Raw genomic sequence first — 17,192 nt, forward strand, 5'->3', positions numbered from 1 at the left:
TTTTGGTTTTCATACCTGAAAGCCTCTGGTAACTCCAGGAAAATCCAACCAAAAAGAAACAAACCGAGCAACCAGAATGGACTTTTCCCTTCTCAAAAAGGTCAATCCATTAGCCACAGAAACAACAGCTATAGAATGGACGTAATTTCAACTGCGAGAATGAAATTGGCAGCAGAGGAGAATGAGTTGCCAAAAATGCATCTTCTGTTTTGCTGTTCCTGAAAGCCTCAGTTCCTGCTCATGGAAGACTCCTGAGTTTGGCCCATGTGTGGGACGTCATTTTTGGCTGAGTGGATGGGGAAGATTAGAACTTTACTGCTTTGTAATGAGTTGTATGGGATCTGTTGTTACATCAGTACAAACAAGGAAGTGTTTTGTAAATGTAGTGGCCGGAGGGGAGTAGTTGAAATGTTAATTCTAAACATACGCTATTCTCATGTATTTTTTTTTTTTTAGATTCATGTTATCCACTAATTAGCTAATATCTATAAAGTGCATTGAAGATTGAAAATGCTTTAAATGCTACATGCCATTGTTACAATCATTATCTACTGGATTTAATTTTTTGTTGTACATTTCAATTGGATTATTGAGATGTAAAATAGATCCGGACCGAAATAGCGTCCTCAGAATCCTGGTGAAATGAACAGCTGCAGTACCCCTATACACAGGTGAGAAGATGCACTTGTTTACCTCAAAGGGCTGCTAAGTGTTCACATCAGCCCTGCCTGAAGGGGAACAGCTGATGGCTTGCTTCCCTCTGTCTTCATCTTCTCCTTGTCTAAGACGGAGACAGGCTGTGTTCAGCCTGGCCGAGCTGTGGCATTTGTACAGAAGGCTGTGTTACAGTGCTAGAGAGTGATTTATAGCCTTGGAGAGCTAGAAACAAGGAGGCTGTAGCACAGAGATGAGGGGAGTCTCAATTTCCCTGTGCGGTCAGCACATTTGTCACCCTTTGAAGAAGAGGAGCTGGCTTTAAACCAGTAGGAATTTTTGGCAATGTCTGCTTTGCAGTTTTTTTTTAATTTCCATGCTGAAATGACAAAACCTGCTGACCTTGTCTTTCATCATTGCCCATGCATTCAGAAAGGTATATGGTAAATAACTTTCCATTCAGACATATTTATTTAGTTAAAGTATCTACTTTGGAGGGAAACATCAAGATCCTGTTGGTAGAAAACCTCTAGGAGTTTTCCCTTTCCATTTGGTCCAAACCACTGCTCTGCTGCCCTACCAACATCAGGGGCTTTCTCAGTCTGTGTAAATTTTTACATGGTAAACCTAAAAGTTAAAAGGTAAAACTAAAGTTTTAGAATTTGTTTCATTTCCAAATGCAATGGGCAGCTGGAAAACCTCCCTCTGCTTGATTGCTGATACTCCCTGTTCTGCCTTTTTCAGAATGTTTTGGTTTTAGTGCCTGTAAGACACTACCCACCATAAAAAAGCATTGCAGTTTAAAAAAGGAGGAAGTTTGCTCTTATTATAAAACACATTTATCAGAGGTACAGGAGTACTGTGATGTACAGCTAGCTGGCAAAGCTCTCTAACTTCATTACATTTTTGGCACTAGAAGGAAGTTCCTACTAGTCATATTACTGGAAGGGGATTCCACTTGAAAGTAGGTAGTTTATTTTTTTCTTCATTATTTTGTATTGACTATTCCCCTCTTCTACTTGTATGCCTTTATTTTTTTTTTTCTGTACACATGGCAGCCTGCTTTGAGTAAGAGATCAGAAATAAAGCTGATACTTAAGGACTTGAGTGGGGTGACAATGATGGAACGTCACCTACTGCAGACAGTGAGGCCTGGCACAAGTTGGGGAATCTAACATCTGCCTGTTTCTGTAACACTGAATTAAAAATAGAAACAACACCCCAATACCACATACAAATAATAAAAAAAAAAGAGCAAAAAAAAAAAAAAAAACCCCAAACCTGAGATGTGTTCATTTTAATCATAGCTTTCCATGATCCGTTCTGAAGACCAGTGACAACTTATCCTCAGCTCTTCAAACTTCACAGGTTTGAAACCATTTGTCCCTACCTTCAGATGCGAGAAGGTTAAAGGCCTCTGTTTAAATGCTGGATCTGTTTAAACCCTGGATGAATGCTTGATATGTCATCCTAGGAAATCAAGACACTGGATTAGATCATTTTTTCTTTCACATGGTGCTGCACTTGCATGAATTCCCCATGCGCAGTCATCTTGCTTTGTGTGCATTATTTATTTAATGCTATAAACAGAAAACACTCATCCCCTGAAGAACTTGTTTTTCTTTGCCCTCAAATATTTCCTTGTTGGAACAGTGGTTTATCCTGCAGCCTAGCAGTTTATCTTCAGAAGCCTTGCCCTTAGCAATGGCCATACATCAGTTGTGACAAAATGTATAGCAGTTTGTTTCTCTTTCCTTTCTGCTCCCTTTGTATTCCATCTATTGCAATGTACGTCATTCCTAATTGCTGGCAATTGGCTGAGGTTGGCAATACTTTGCTGGCAGTTGTGAAGTGATGGTTTGTGCTATAATTAAGCTAAATGGTTTTTTTCTCTTCTCAGAATCTTTTCCAAGTTGTCCACCTCTTTCTTACCTCCGTTTTATTCAAAGTTTTTACCTAGGCTGTCATGCCTGTGGCTATACAAACCATACACTGTGATTGTCTCTACCAATGAGTTTCTGCTCTGCTAAGTATAAAACAAAAAAGCCCTGCAAAACCAACCAATCAACCAACATCACTCCAGTGCCCTCCAGTTAGCCTGCAGCGCCTTCTGGAATTCCTGCCTCTCTGAAATTGATTGAATAATAGCTACAGGTAGATTAGAAATCCTGATTTGGGAGTTTACTTTTTGCTTTGCCTGTTAACAAGCTAATAGGAAAAAAGCCTCCAATGACATGGACATAATGGAAACACTGTGCTGTGTAGTGCTGTGATAGGGCACATAATGGTAAGCTAGGTAGAATAGTTCTCTTAATATTATACTGAGCACAGCATAATTAAATACATAATAGATTTGTCTCTCTGAGAAGAATCAGCAGAACAACTGAAGAGTTTGCCTTCCTCTGCAGTTTCCATCTCCATGCACAATCTGTGGGGATCACCACTCATTCAATAACCTCGTGAGTGTCGTGCCCAATTCTTCCTTCCCCGTGTGGTAGTGTGTGCATCGATGCATACATGTGCATTTCAGCATCCCCATTCCAGTAAAGAATTTCAAAGTCTTACTGTATGATGTGGTGGTGAAGTTGACGGCTGCCGAATTGACCGTGCTGTTAAGGTAACGTTTTCAGCAATCAGAGGCCTGAATTGCTGGATTACATGCAGGCAGCGGCGAAACCACACTGCTGGCCCGTGGGGAACTGCCTGCAAGATTTTGCCAGTGCTCACAGCTGTGTCCAGGGCTGAGCAGGGGGCAGCAGAAGAAATGTCTGTGGGCTGGCAAGCCATGGATCTGAGAGCAGGGGGCAAGTCCCTCTGCTGCTAGCGTATGGCACACATGGGAAGAACTAGAGGGAAGGGGGACTGTGCTCCCAGCACGGCAGCCCCTGTGCCCAATTGCTCTGTCTTTGCTTCAGCTCGGGGGTGCGAATGATTCGGGGGAGTGAGACAATATTGCAAAATCCACACACTCGTTCCAAGCCACGCACTCTTCCCTCCACTCAGGGTTGCCATCATGCAGCCCAACTTGAACTTGCTCGAGTGCCCTTGATTCTCAGCCTTCCTGTCTCACGCAGTTTATCTTACTCCAACGCTTCTGCTCCGGTCACACCCGTGCTCCCGCAGCCCCGCTCACACCGAAGCGTTCCGCACGCGTGCCGTTCCACGCGCCCTGGGTCCGCCTGCAGAGCCACGCTTGTTGCAGCGGCGCCCGGCAGGTGGCGCTGCGGAGCCGCGCGGCACGCCCCAAACCCGCCGCGCCCCTCCCTTCCCGCCCCGCCCCGCACGCGGCGCGGCCGCTAAAAGCCGGCAGCGGCCCCGCGCTCGTTAAAAGCCCGCAGCTCCCCCCACACTCGCTCCCGCTGCTGGCGCCGGCAGCGCCCGCCCCGCGCCCGGGAGGCGGCGGCGGGCCGGGGCATGGGGCGTGCGGCGGCGGCCGCCGCGACTTGTTGCGGGAGCTGAGCGCTCGGGCTTCGCCTTTGTCTTTTTTTTCTTTTTTTTTTTTTCCTGTCTCTTTCGGTTTTTTTCCTCCCCTTTCTCTTCTTTCTCCCGGGGAAGTTTGCTCCTCGGACCGCGGTCTGCTTTCCTCCACGCCCTTTCCTCGTCCCCCCCCTTTTTGCCCCGGCCCGCAGCATGGCTAAAGTGTCGGCGGAAAGCTGCGGGACGGCGGCGGCCGAGGACTTGTCCAAGGTGTCGGACGAGGAGCTGCTCCAGTGGAGCAAAGAGGAGCTGATCCGCAGCCTCCGCCGCGCCGAGGCCGAGAAGATGAGCGCGATGCTGGACCACAGCAACCTGATCCGCGAGGTGAACCGCCGCCTCCAGCTGCACCTCGGCGAGATCCGCGGCCTCAAGGTAACGCTGGGCGCGGGCGGAGTCCCGCGTGGCGCCGCGCTCCCGTGGGACGGGCGCGTGGCGGAGCGCGAGCTGCTCGCTGCCACGACGCGGGCTCGGCCGTGGGCTGCGGGAAGCGTCCCGTGGCTCGCGGCCGGTGTCGCGGCTCCGCTCCGACCGCAGGCCGTGCCCCAACGGTGCGCTGTCGCTCGTTTAACTCTCGGTCGGGTGTGAGCCGTAGTCCTCAGCGCCTCCTTCTCCGCTTCTGAGGGCTGGGCAGGCGGTGTGGTTGTCTGTGGGCAGACGTCCCCGATGACCGCGCCGTGCTGCTGTTATAGTCCCGGAGTGTTATCTTGAAGCAGTTTCTGTCTTCGTGCTTGGAGACATGAAACTATCCTAAGCAATTCCTTTAAAGTTCAAGGGAAGGAGACGCCCAAATGCAGCTTGGGCTTTGCGTTATTACACGAGAGGAAATGAGAAGGGGGTTCCTGACTGGCAGAATAGCTCTAGTCAGGTGAGCTGCTGAAAAAGCGGTGGTCGTGGACACAAGCTAAGGTGTGTGTGAGGAATGCTGGTCCTGCCCCTCTGCCCTCCTGTTCTGCAAAGTGTGAGTGTGTCCCAACCTTTTTAGGATGGGCAGTGTCCGGGGCTGCATGCCCCTCGGTCACAGTGCATCGATGCGAGCAGGTGGTACCTTTGTGATGCAGGTTACCTTACAATGCTGCCTTCCTCTTAGCTATGTTAGAGGTGTTGTTCCATCACGTGAGTTTATCTGCCAGACCAACATGTGCAGGAAGGAGTGACAAGTTCCCCTCCCAGTGCCGAGCTCCCTGAGTGACGTTTAACTTCCACCATTTGTTCAGATATCTTAGCTGGAATTTCTACAGGGTGTTTGGGAGAACGAGGTCTAATGCCCTACCTCTCCTCTGTCCCATGAGAAGGAGTAGGGCCCTGAGGAGCAATGATGCCTGCACTTGGTGTGTGAGTGCCTCCTGCTTCTGTCTGAGCACCTGGGGGCTGTCGTACCATGGGCTCACTGAAAATATTTCTCTCCAGCACAGGTTTTTTTGAGGCTACCTCAAAGCCTCACAGAGATTTTGCCCCCACTGAATTTAAATGAGTGAAGCAAACCTTATTTTGAGAGGGAGATTAGACAAATGCACGTGTGCACGTGCCCACATCCACTGGGGCTGAAAAAGCTTAATTCTCTTCAGAAACTGTGCTAAAATGGCCTTTCTGTAAGGCTTACTTCCTAATGGTTGTGGTTAATTTCTACTTCTAACGTCCTACAGAAGAAGGAATGAATATTGAGTTCAGAGAAAGATGAAATACGGCCACAAGACAGTTTAGTAACACTAGGAGGGTGAACCAGTGAAAATATTTTCTTTGGCACCTTATTCTGCTACAGTAGCAGCTTGAACACTTCTGCTTTGGAGCATTTGCTTCAGGTGCTCCCTCACTCAAGGAAGGATGTGGAATCACGTTCTTTGGTTAGGAATGGCAAATCTGCGAAGGCACATAGGTTCATCCCCGAGTGGCTGAGGTCGTGCTGGTAAGCTGATGACTGATAAGGTTCTCTTACACAAAACTCAAATATCTTTAATCTCTAACATGCTCACTTTCAAATGTGAATGTGCTCTAAAGAACAGAGAGCGTAAGCATTGGTGATTAAGCAGGATTACAATCTCTGACATACTCCAGTTTTATTCAGCACTACCTTGGTGTGAGTACTTCTCAAGAGAGTGAGCTCACGGGAGAGCTTATGATCTTTGCTATGTTTGGGAACAAAGGTATTCTGATATTTAGGGTGAATATAAATTAAACACCAGGCACTTCTGTGCCTTATCAGAATAGAGCTTTTGAACCCTCGGAAGGTTGTATTCACTAATTTGCTGGGCAGCAGCTCCATTTATTTGGAGCATGATGCTGTTGTTGCATGCCAGATTCACACATGCAATTATTTCTGCCTGGCTTCAGTGCTTAGATGGTAAGTTTATGGCAGTGCTGTTTGCTGGCTTGTGTAGTGGTGATGGTGCTTTTAGGCACTTCTCAGTCATTGTTATCTTTCTTTTAAAGGATATCAATCAGAAGCTGCAAGAAGATAACCAGGAACTGAGAGACCTCTGCTGCTTTCTGGATGACGACAGGCAGAAAGGCAAGAGAGTGTCCCGTGAGTGGCAGAGACTGGGCAGGTACAGCGCTAGTGTTATGCACAAAGAGGTTGCCTTGTACTTACAGAAGCTAAAAGAACTAGAAGTAAGACAAGAAGAAGTGGTTAAAGAAAACCTGGAGCTGAAGGAATTGTGTGTGTTGTTGGATGAGGAGAAGGGTGGTGGAGCAGGAAGCCGGAGCTCTATTGACAGCCAAATCAGCCTGTGCCAATTAGCTGCGACGAGCACTTACATGAGAGATGTCGGTGATGGGAGCAGTACTTCTAGCACGGGAAGTACAGACAGTCCAGATCATCATAAGCATCACCCAAGTACGAGCCCAGAGCACCTTCAAAAAGCACGGGCTGAAGGAAGCCCTGAGCATCAGAAGCACAGGAGTATCAGCCCTGAGCATCTCCAGAAGCCCAGGAGTTTGGGCAGTCCTGATCATCACCTGAGAGGACCGAGTCCAGAACATCAGAAAACCATTGTCAAAGCACCTGAACAACAAAAGCACAGCAGTAGCAGTCCAGAAACTCTCCCAAAGCATGTTTTGAGTAGTAGCCCTGAACACTTTCAAAAGCAGAGGCCTAGCAGTAGCCCTGAGCATCAAAAGCACAGCAGCAGCAGCCCAGATCATCTTCAAAAGCACACGCTGAGTGGAAGTACAGAACATCTCCACAAAGTGAGGGGCACGAGCCCTGAGCACCTCAAAAAACACTATGGAGGGAGCCCAGAGCATCTCAAGCATCTCAGTGGAGGCAGTAGAGAAGGTACCCTTAGGAGACAAGTGACAGATGACCTGAACCCTCACCTCAGAAGTATATACAATGGAATGAATGGTGGGTCAATAAACTTAGTGAATGCTCGTTTTGACAATTACTAAGGTAGTTGCAGTTCTATTTTGTCTGGTTATGGAAAAGGAATATTATTCTTATGTGAAATGGAAGATGAGAGGTCTGTCAGAATTATTTCTGTAGCAAGCAAATTAATTGGAGTGTATACCTCTGTCTGTCCAGTAGATGTTGGATGGATTAGAACAGCAGATAAAGAAATTTTGAGTGCTTGTCTATCAAGTACAAAGAAATAGCTCTTGCTTTTAATTCTGCTCTGTGGAGGGAACTATCCCTAGTTAGATTTGTTTATATCCATTAGCGATCAGTTGTGTATGTTTTCTGTCCTGTCTATATTTGAGTCATTGCAGTGGAGGTGGATGTCTCCAGTTTCTCTTCCACCTTCCCAACCTAGCCTGGCTGGAGCTTTAAGGATTATAAAGTCTTCTGTTTACTAATGGAAACTGATGGAAGGCTTCTTATCTTTTCTTACAAACCTTAGAAAAGAGCCCAAGTGAAGAGTGAGGCTCAAAATAAACGGATCAGTGGCTTCTAAAACTTTTCAAAGCCTTGACTTCACATGTGTTTAATCATAACAAGTTAAAAAATTAAGGATGATATCAGTTTTTTTTTTTTTTTTTGTGGGTGTTGTTGCTGTACTCAAAGATAGCTGACAAACAGGACAGCTTCTAAGAGCTGTGTGTTCCCCCTGATTGTGATCAGCTACTTAAGATAGTCACAACATCAGCATTTTGAAAGATGAACAGCTATGTCGCTATTGAAATGAATGAAATATGGCAAATGAAATGATTGAAACAAAGTTCAAATATCCTACTGTGTGCTGCTGGAGTAACTTTGTATAGACTTGATGGAATTTCTGTGGTCTGTATTTTATTTGTTCTTCAAGATATTTTCATAAAGGAAATAGGTGTCTTACACATGAAAGCCCACTTATCGGACCTTTCCACTTTGATCTGAAGTCAAGTTCTGAAGTGAGAATTTTGCCTTAATAAATTGTCTTGGATGGAGTTCACACATTTCCATCTTATATGGAAATGGAAGAAGCTGTGTTGATGGCGGTGGAAGTGAATGCTTGTTGGATCTGCTGGAGAGATGAGTGAGCACTGCTGGGTGCTGTCCTCACTGCTTATCGCGTTTCTCTCTCGCATCTGTCCATCTGTCTGTGATGATTATTTTTACTGAAGGTAAAAATCTGGGCCACATCTGGGCCGAGTTGTGGAGTTCTGGGTTTTGGCTCTTTCAGATGCTATACATGTGGGGAAGTAATCTGAAAGTGGTAAAAGCACTGGCTGTTATCACTTGTTGTCATTGCAGAAGTAGTGGGTGAATCAATTTGGACATTTTTGTGCGTATGCATATATTTTGCATCTGCTGTAAGGAGTGGTGGGAAAACTTGAGTTGGAAACTGACAAGCAGTACCAAACGATGCTACTTTGGGTCCTTACCTCCAAATCATGCAGTACATATACTATATGATTTTGGTTAAACTTCAGTGATTAAAACTGGGAGTATAGCTAGCTAAGAGGGGTGTGATGGCACATCTGTTTTTTTGCGAGACACTTCTGATTTTATTGTGGTACTCATGTGCCACATTTGTTGCAATGGGAGTGAATGAAATGCTTGTGATCTTAAATGATCCTACATGATGAATGCTGATGTCTTCTGACTTACTGGTAAACATAGAACAGTGTAATCCAAATTTAGCAGTTCAGTAGAGGACTAGCTCATATCTGTTGGTCTTCTCTCAAACATGGCTGGGAGTTGAGAAAGTATTCCTGTGCATGTCAGAACTCATTATACAGGGTACTGTGTTGTCCACCTGACACTGCTGTTTCTAACTGGAAAGCATGCATGCAAAATGCCTGGCTATCTCTGTTCCATCAGGAGCTTCCATATGCTCCTGACAGCTCCTGCTCACTGTGAGCTGTGGTCTCGTGAGCACCTACTGTGTCCAAGAGGGAGCGATGTGTTCAGTCAGGTACAGGGAAAGTTCTGCTTTAAATAACTATATATAAACATGTAGGGAATGGAGTTAGTCTTGGCTGGTTTTATCAACCTCTTAAACTACAGTTAAATCAATTCCAGTATAATATTAGTGGTATCAGAAAATTGATATGTATCAGACTTGTAAATCAGTTTTTGTTGTTGCACAATGCTTTACAGGACATGGCACTTGCATTAACTGTTTTGGCTTCATGCATGTTTTAAGTGGTCCTGAGTCTCACAGGAAGGTGCTGCAGGTCAGAAGCACCTTTGGTCCTTAGGAATAGCTGAAGGAGCAGATAATGTGGTGAAAATGTTTTCTTTCATAATTCTGATTTTCTATTCTCAACAGTTTGATCTTAGTTTTTTCCTTGTGTGACATATCAACAAAAACTGAAGAGACTTAAAGCTTTTATATAAAAGGGTGTGTGTACGTATAACTAGCTCCAGTATTCTACATGTACTTCTGAAATGTGCATTCTTGTTTCTTGGAGTGACAAAATGGGGTCTGAAATCTGCTTTTTCAATGAACAAATGTCAAGCCAAACTTACATTTTTTGTTTTTCAAGGCTCCAACCAAAACTGACTCTCGAATGCTCTGGTTAATGAGCACAGGTATGTTTGGACTGACAGTGAGTTTGGAAGAGAAAATGCCAGTGGAACTGAATACATGAAATTAGATTGTACTTACACTTGTCCAATAGTACATAAGTCTTTAGCTGAGGTGAAAGTACCACTAGAAATTAATGTAACTTCAGCATTTGCGATCTGACTGGTGTTCTTTATTCTAAGCAATTTATTGTAAACTTTCTATTTTAAGGATTGCTTTGTTTTACCCTAGGCTCTGACTTCTGTGTGCAAAGAAAATATCAGAAGGTTTTCATATGTGCTTTTTGATTCCTGCTGAGGTTATTAATGAGGAGCAGTAAAACTGCTGACTAACACTGCATACTGCTGGAGGTGTGAGGGCACTCGTGGAGCAAATTCAGCAGTACCTCAGCTGAGCAGGAGTATTTGTAAGCTAAGCTCAGCTTTAATCTTGGCCAATTCCTGCTACAAATGTGCTTCTTAGGAGAACACAGTAAGAAAATATCTTTATTCTGCTTCTTTAAGCGAAAAGGGAAAAATACAGTATCTCTTCAGAGAAGAAACTTTGCAATAACATTACTGAAACAAATTATCCCTTTCCATGGACATAGCTCACACTGTGCTGGCCAAACAGTGAAATGATGTCATGTTTGCTCGCGTCCTTTTCTTGTGGTTGAAATGGAAGTGATTTGCCTGCCCAGAATGGCAGGGTACAGCACTGTGTGTGGAACTGGAGCTTTCCCAATGGCACCTGCTCTGGTACAGCTGCCATTTGAAGCCTGATACTGCATTGCAACTCATTTTTGTGGAGTTATTTGTCAGGTTGAAAATATGACTCATAATACCAACAATGGTAACTGACCAGACTAGGGCTGACTGTAGAGGTTCTTCTCTGTCCCTGTCTATTTCATGGTAGATGGGCACTTGTGAAGTCATCACGTTGGGGTTTTATATTCCTTCCTTCTTGGATGGCGTATCCTGCAAAACAAACATCTGTTTTGCAGTAGGGACTCGCTCCTAGTTCACTGGAGGCAGTAATCTTATTGCTGCGAATCCCAGGATATTTTCCTCTACATCAGCAGCAGGAGAATCATCAGGAGCTTGAGAAGCAGCTAGTGCTGCCTGTCTGAAGTACATGGGCAGACTTCATTCTGTTTGTGTCAGAATGAAGAATTCTCACATTGAAGCCCTGTCTTTAAGTCCTTGCTTGGGGAGAGTGCCTTTTGCCTGGGGATGGAAACTTATCTAACACAGGCCCATGCACAGCTTTCTGAGATACTGTGCTCTGGTTTGTTAATAGTAAAATATGCTTTTAAAAATATTCCACTGATTACACGGTGAAACCTTCAATCTCTGGCAGTCAGAGTATTATAATAATTCTTAGTAAGCGCTGTTTGTTCAGGTACTTCAGCCTCATAAAATACAGTGTGTGTGCAATCAAAGCAGTCCTGTTTTGTTTCTTTGTTTCCTGTGCTATTCTATCTATAAATTGAGTGTACTTTTGAGATATATTAAATTTCCTTAGAGTGCTAGTGATGGAGAGTTGATGCAGGTTGTATAGATACTGGGGCTGGCTGGGCTCATAATTAGAGAGAGCATGGTGTCCAGTGTAGCACAGGGTTTGGCTTTGTGCTGCCAGTGACACACTGTGTGGGCAGTTATGGTACAGTACATTCATGCTTAGGATGTATTTACTTACTGAGATATGATACAGGTTTTCATATATAAGGAAACGTTGTTAGTGATGGAACGTTGTTGGTTTCTGAGCTATTATGTCCTGTTTTAATTAGCAATCTTAAGCACAGCTTGTCTTAGGACTTAATGTCATATACATATTCACTGGGGGACCACTGTGATTATCTTCAAGTAGTGATCTTGATATAAATCTTGCTGGTATGTGCTTCTTGAATAGCTTGCAAGTGGGCCCCACTCAGAGTCAGGTAGGGCTGCAACACTCAGTTTTGAATTCTGTTCCTCAGTGCAGAAGGAAGTTCCAGTGGTGCCGATGGCAGCCATACTGGTCAAGGGCTTCCACCTGAATTACACAGTGGCTGTGGGAGGATAGGTGCTACAACCACCTCCCTCTTGAAGCTGTAGAAGAGTCCACTGTGTAACGCTCGGTGATTTTGTTTATCTGAAGACAGCTGTGATATTAAGACTTATTAAGATTAATAAAAAGGGATAGAGTATTGTGCTGAGAAATTTGCAGGTGTTTTAATAGGATGCTCAATCATAACTAAACTCTTCAGCTACAGCGGCAGATCTAGCCAGGCTCCTGGTGCTGGGAAATGCTGTGGAGCCCAGCAGCAGGCAAGGCCCTGAGAAGCATCACACGTTCCTCTGCATGACACAAAACAAAAGATAACATGTGAAGATATAATTAATGTTTGTGAGAAGAGTTGGATTTGTCTGGTTTAAGACAGACATTGGCTTCTAAGTAGCAGGGGCTGAGAATGGACTTCACTCAGGTGTTTTGTTCTGTTGCTGTTAATGGCAAGAGTTTTTCTTTGTCTTCGTCTAAAATCTTCATCTAAAACAGCCAGCCCTTCTTCCTGCTGGGGGAAAACTGGAAAAATTGAAAAATTGAAAGGAGTGTTTAAATACAGAAGGAGGAAAAAAAATCCATCCTTCTCTCTTTTCCCTCTTTGTTTTGTTTCAAGTTCTTCTGAAATCAGTTCTCTTGTTATGGGGCCTGAAGTGTCTGAACAGAAAAATACCAAAGAAAATAAGAATAGGGAAAGATTAAGCAGAGGGGGTGTTGGGCGGTAGGACTGAAGGACAGTGAGATCCATTGGTAATAACAGTTGGGTCTGAGGAAATTAGGTAAGTGTAGCACGGGGGGGAAGGATATATACTGAAATATTCTTAAAACACGTGAGCAAATAAAATCCCATACCAGTCTGTGCACATTTAGCATTTTTGTGACTCCTTAAGTGCTTTTAATTCTGCAAGATACACAGAAGTGTTGGGATGATGATCTGAGGTCTGCGTATGAGCATTTGGGCATGAAGATGTTTGCCGATCTATTAACTGTGAATGGAAAAGCCTACCTTAGGATAACAGATACCCTAAAAGCTGAACAGTTAGGTGAAGCCTGTGAATAACAAGTAGTCTTAGTTCAGCTTGTTGGTTCTGCTGCAAAACTTGTGACTTATCCGTATATTCTTAGTGAGAGGAGGGAGCCAGCAGTTATGTTCTTGGATGAATTTTTCTTTAACCCTTTGCTTTTCCTTTGCATAATTTGAGTGTTTGTTGCATCGTTTTTTCCCCCTCCATAGCCTGAGGAGATTTGTAACACTGTTTTGAAAAAGTTCCCATCATTCTTTTTAATGGGGTTATTTGAACTAACCCAATACAGTAGCGTTGAAGCCCTGTCACAACAGCCAGAGGATCACAGTGAGCCAGGTGGTAAGCAATAATAATGAAAGCTCTTTTTATGATACCTTCTCAAGGCTACCCAAGTTATCCCATCACTGCCTGTCATATTTATCTTCTCTCATCTGATCAGTAGTGGGACACCTTACAAATGTTTGGCCTCAAAGCTCACGCACTATGTTTATTTCACTGCATCTCTTTATCTTCATGTGAACAGTGAGAACCTGTGTTGATCAGTACTTCCTGTTGGATTCTGGAACAGGTAATTGTACCCTGGATTTGAAGGGGGTGGGGGGGAAGCTTTTCTGAAAGCTGCAGGCCTGATTCATCACTATGCAGCTCACATTTGTGAGACTCAGATAAGCCTGGAGAACACTATTGATTGGTGACCCACATCCCCTCTTGGTTTCTGAATTTATTTTGGTTTTGCAGGGGATGAATCCTTATAATGTTAGAAATCCATCTTAGGATTTTTGTGGTCAGAAAACATTACCGATAACATTTAGAGAAGGGGGGGTGGGGGGGGAAACCACTAGTGACAATCATGTGAAGCAGCAGAATATGTCAGTCAGGAGCATATGGATGCTGTGAAGTTGGACCTGAAAACTGGCTTATATCCTTCAAAGTGTTTGAGTGCTTCACTCCTTATTGGGTACATGACTTACACTGAGATTGGATGCCCAGAGAGAAGCAAGATGCCTCAATACCCATGCTCCTTCAGTGCTCTGAATGGAGTCAGTAGCCTCTAACTGTACCTTGCCTTGCTTCCTTGTGTCTTTAGATTTTTTTCTAACTTTAATTTTGAATTTTAGGTTTTTGCAATATCATTAAGTCCATAAACAAAACCTAAAGGCAAAGCATTCCAACAACGGTTTTTTTTCCCTAACCAGATTTCCAACCACCAAGATCAAAGGCTCTGCAGTCTTAACTAAACAGGAGAAGATACCAGAGTCAATGTCTCCTCCAGGTACAGGTGCTAAGAACTTTTTGATTTATTCCTTCTTATTGGAACTTGATATTTGTTGGTAATGCCTTCATGTTGACTGCTTGCTATCATAGCACAGGTGTAATACGAGAATTAGGAGGACAAGAAAGCATCGTAAGCATTATTAGTTTTAGCAACTGAGTATTTCTATTTGCCTATCTTAACATTGTAGAAGTAATAGGGCAGAAAGATTTCTTTATCTCTGTGCTGTAAGTTGAAGTCTGCTGATAAAATAGTTGGGTAGACTGCCTGACAGCGTGGAAGCAACTGGTCAGACTTTCAGAGTCATGGATCTCAGAGTTCTGTCCTCTCAAGCACTTCGTCATGGTGTTGTTCTGTTGCTCACAAGGCTGCAGTTGAATCTAGTGGTAGACAGAAGGAATACTGCAGTGGTACTTGGGGAAGTGTATAAGCAATGTAGCTCAATAGGACTTGTTTTATCCTCCTTCATTATTACTCTCCACTAACCTAAATTAAACAGGGCCTTGTACTTATGAGGCAAGTCAGTGCCACCTGGAAATGCATACTGTAAGCACTGAAGCTGGGAAGCAGTTACCTGGACAACATACCCTATTCCAGCACTGTTTCCTGGTGATGTTTTAGTTTTAATATTTTTGACTAAAAAAGTCGAGATTATTCTAATAGGAGCTTGAAAAATGGGTGTTTGAATGATATTAGTATAGATTATTTGAATGAGAAATAGGTTCTGTTTTGCTTTGAGTGCTAAGTAACTTTTGGATTTACCACTATAAAATCTGTACTTCTAATGTAGTGGACCATGGCTCTGTCTGTTCTGTCTGGAGATGCACTTAGCAGATGTATTTTTTTCAGTAAATTCATGTTAGGTGCCTATCTTGCATGTTAAGACCTAATGTGAGGTTCTGGATATTTGTTGTCTTAGCTACAAGAAAAGCAAGGGCTGACCAGATGCAGTCAGGCACCTTGTTCTCAGATTTAATGTTTTTGAGTGCTTAATTGTCCCTGAGTTTTGTTAAATATTAATTGATTTGTTCTTTCAGTGCTGCTCAGAATTCCATCATGATGCAATAGGCTCTTGAAACTCAGGGGAGAGGGTTTCCAATAGAAGATGAAAGTGATTATACTTTCACTGTCTGGAATGAGAAGTTTGGATAGCACTTGTTTCCTGATAGTTAAGAAATGTTGTTTCCCTGGAAACCAGAAGCATCTTAATTTTAACGACTCTGTTCTCAGAGTGCCTGTATTTTCACCCATTGTTGTAGTTGTATTATTGTGCCTCAATGTGAGTGCTTGTGCTTTTTTTGGGGGTCCAGCCTTGTTCAACATCTTCATCAATGACCTTGATGAGGGGATAGTGGCCGCCCTCAGCAAGTTTGTTGATGATACGAAGTTGGGAGGATTGGCTGACATTCCTGAAGGCTGTGCTGCCATTCAGCAAGACCTGGACAGGATCGAGAGCTGGGCAGTCAGAAACTGGATGAAATTTAACAAAAGCAAGTGTACAGTCTTGCACCTAGGGAGGAATAATTGCATGCACCGGTACAGGTTGAGGGATGAGCTGCTGGAGAGGAGCTCTGTAGAGAGGGAGCTGGGTGTCCTGGTGGATGACAGGTTGACCATGAGCCAGCAGTGTGCTCTCGTGGCCAAGAGGGCCAATGGCATCCTGGGATGCATTAAAAAGAGCATGGCCAGCAGGTCAAGGGAGGTGATCCTCCCCCTCTACTCTGCCCTGGTGAGGCCTCATCTGGAGTACTGTGACCAGTTCTGGGCTCCCCAGTATAAAAGACAGGGATCTCTTGGAAAGAGTCCAGCACAGGGACACAAAGATGGTGAAGGGCCTGGAGGATCTCCCCTGTGAAGTAGGGCGGAGTGAACTGGGTCTGTTCAGCCTTGAGAAAAGAAGACTGAGAGAGGACCTGATCCAGGTTTATAAATATCTGAGGTGTGGGGGACAAAGTGGCGAGGCCAGACTCTTTTCAGCAGTGTGTGGAGACAGGACAAGGGGAACGGACAGAAACTGCAGCACAGGAGGTTCTGCACGAATGTGCACAAGAACTTCTTTACGGTGAGGGTGAGGAGCACTGGCACAGGCTGCACAGGGGAGTTGTGGGGTCTCCTTCTCTGGAGATATTCAAGACCTGCCTGGACACCTACCTGTGTGACCTGGTGTAGGGAACTGCTTTGGCAGGGGGGTTGGACTCGATGATCTCTTGAGGTCCCTTCCAACCCCAGTGATTCTAATTAAAGAACAAACAAGGTAGCTGCCTTTGAGATCTAGCTAGCATGGTGTATGAGAACTGCTGAATCACGACCTGAACCACTGATTGGTCACCTGGGGTGAGCACCGAGTCAGCCATGGGGGCACAGGTGAAGGTGATATACCTGTGATTGGAAGGGGTGGAGCCTGGCTCCACCTCTCCCAAACCCCATTTAAGGGCTGACCACCACCAGGGAAGGATCTCTCCTCAGAAGAGATCCCTCCCACGTGGAGTCCCCTGTGAGCCTTGACATCCTGAAGGTGAGCCATCCTCTCTTTTGTATTATTTGTATCCTATCTATATAGAACTACTCAAAATATGCCATCATCTATACTATTTCTTTGCAAAGTACCATCCTTGGGAGTTATTTACCCCGCACATGGCTGCTGATGCAACCTGGTGGAAGAGCAATTGGATCTTATGAGCAAAACTCGGGCTTTTAGAACTTTGCTCTTTCTGGGTTTCCCATTTCTTCACTCCCTCCATTCTAAAGCTCTTTAGAGGCTGGGCATGATCAGAACTGTAAAAGCCAGTACCA

The 17,192-nt window shown here is 44.4% G+C and overlaps 1 protein-coding gene across 2 annotated transcripts in view; it reads left to right on the forward strand.

Moving 5' to 3' along the window:
• The first annotated feature begins 4,284 nt into the window (after positions 1-4,284).
• Positions 4,285-17,192, forward strand: part of CCDC85A (coiled-coil domain containing 85A) — a 57,384-nt gene continuing 44,476 nt past the window's right edge. For both annotated transcript variants that reach the window (XM_065739417.1, XM_065739418.1), the window contains exons 1-2: positions 4,285-4,503; positions 6,559-7,474. In XM_065739417.1, coding sequence (XP_065595489.1) covers positions 4,285-4,503; positions 6,559-7,474 — 1,135 coding nt within the window. The remainder of the gene's footprint in view (positions 4,504-6,558; positions 7,475-17,192) is intronic.

This window comes from Cyrtonyx montezumae, unplaced genomic scaffold (assembly GCF_038088225.1).
Source record: "Cyrtonyx montezumae isolate F1298 unplaced genomic scaffold, pur_monq_1.0 scaffold_24, whole genome shotgun sequence".
Classification (NCBI taxonomy): domain Eukaryota; kingdom Metazoa; phylum Chordata; class Aves; order Galliformes; family Odontophoridae; genus Cyrtonyx; species Cyrtonyx montezumae.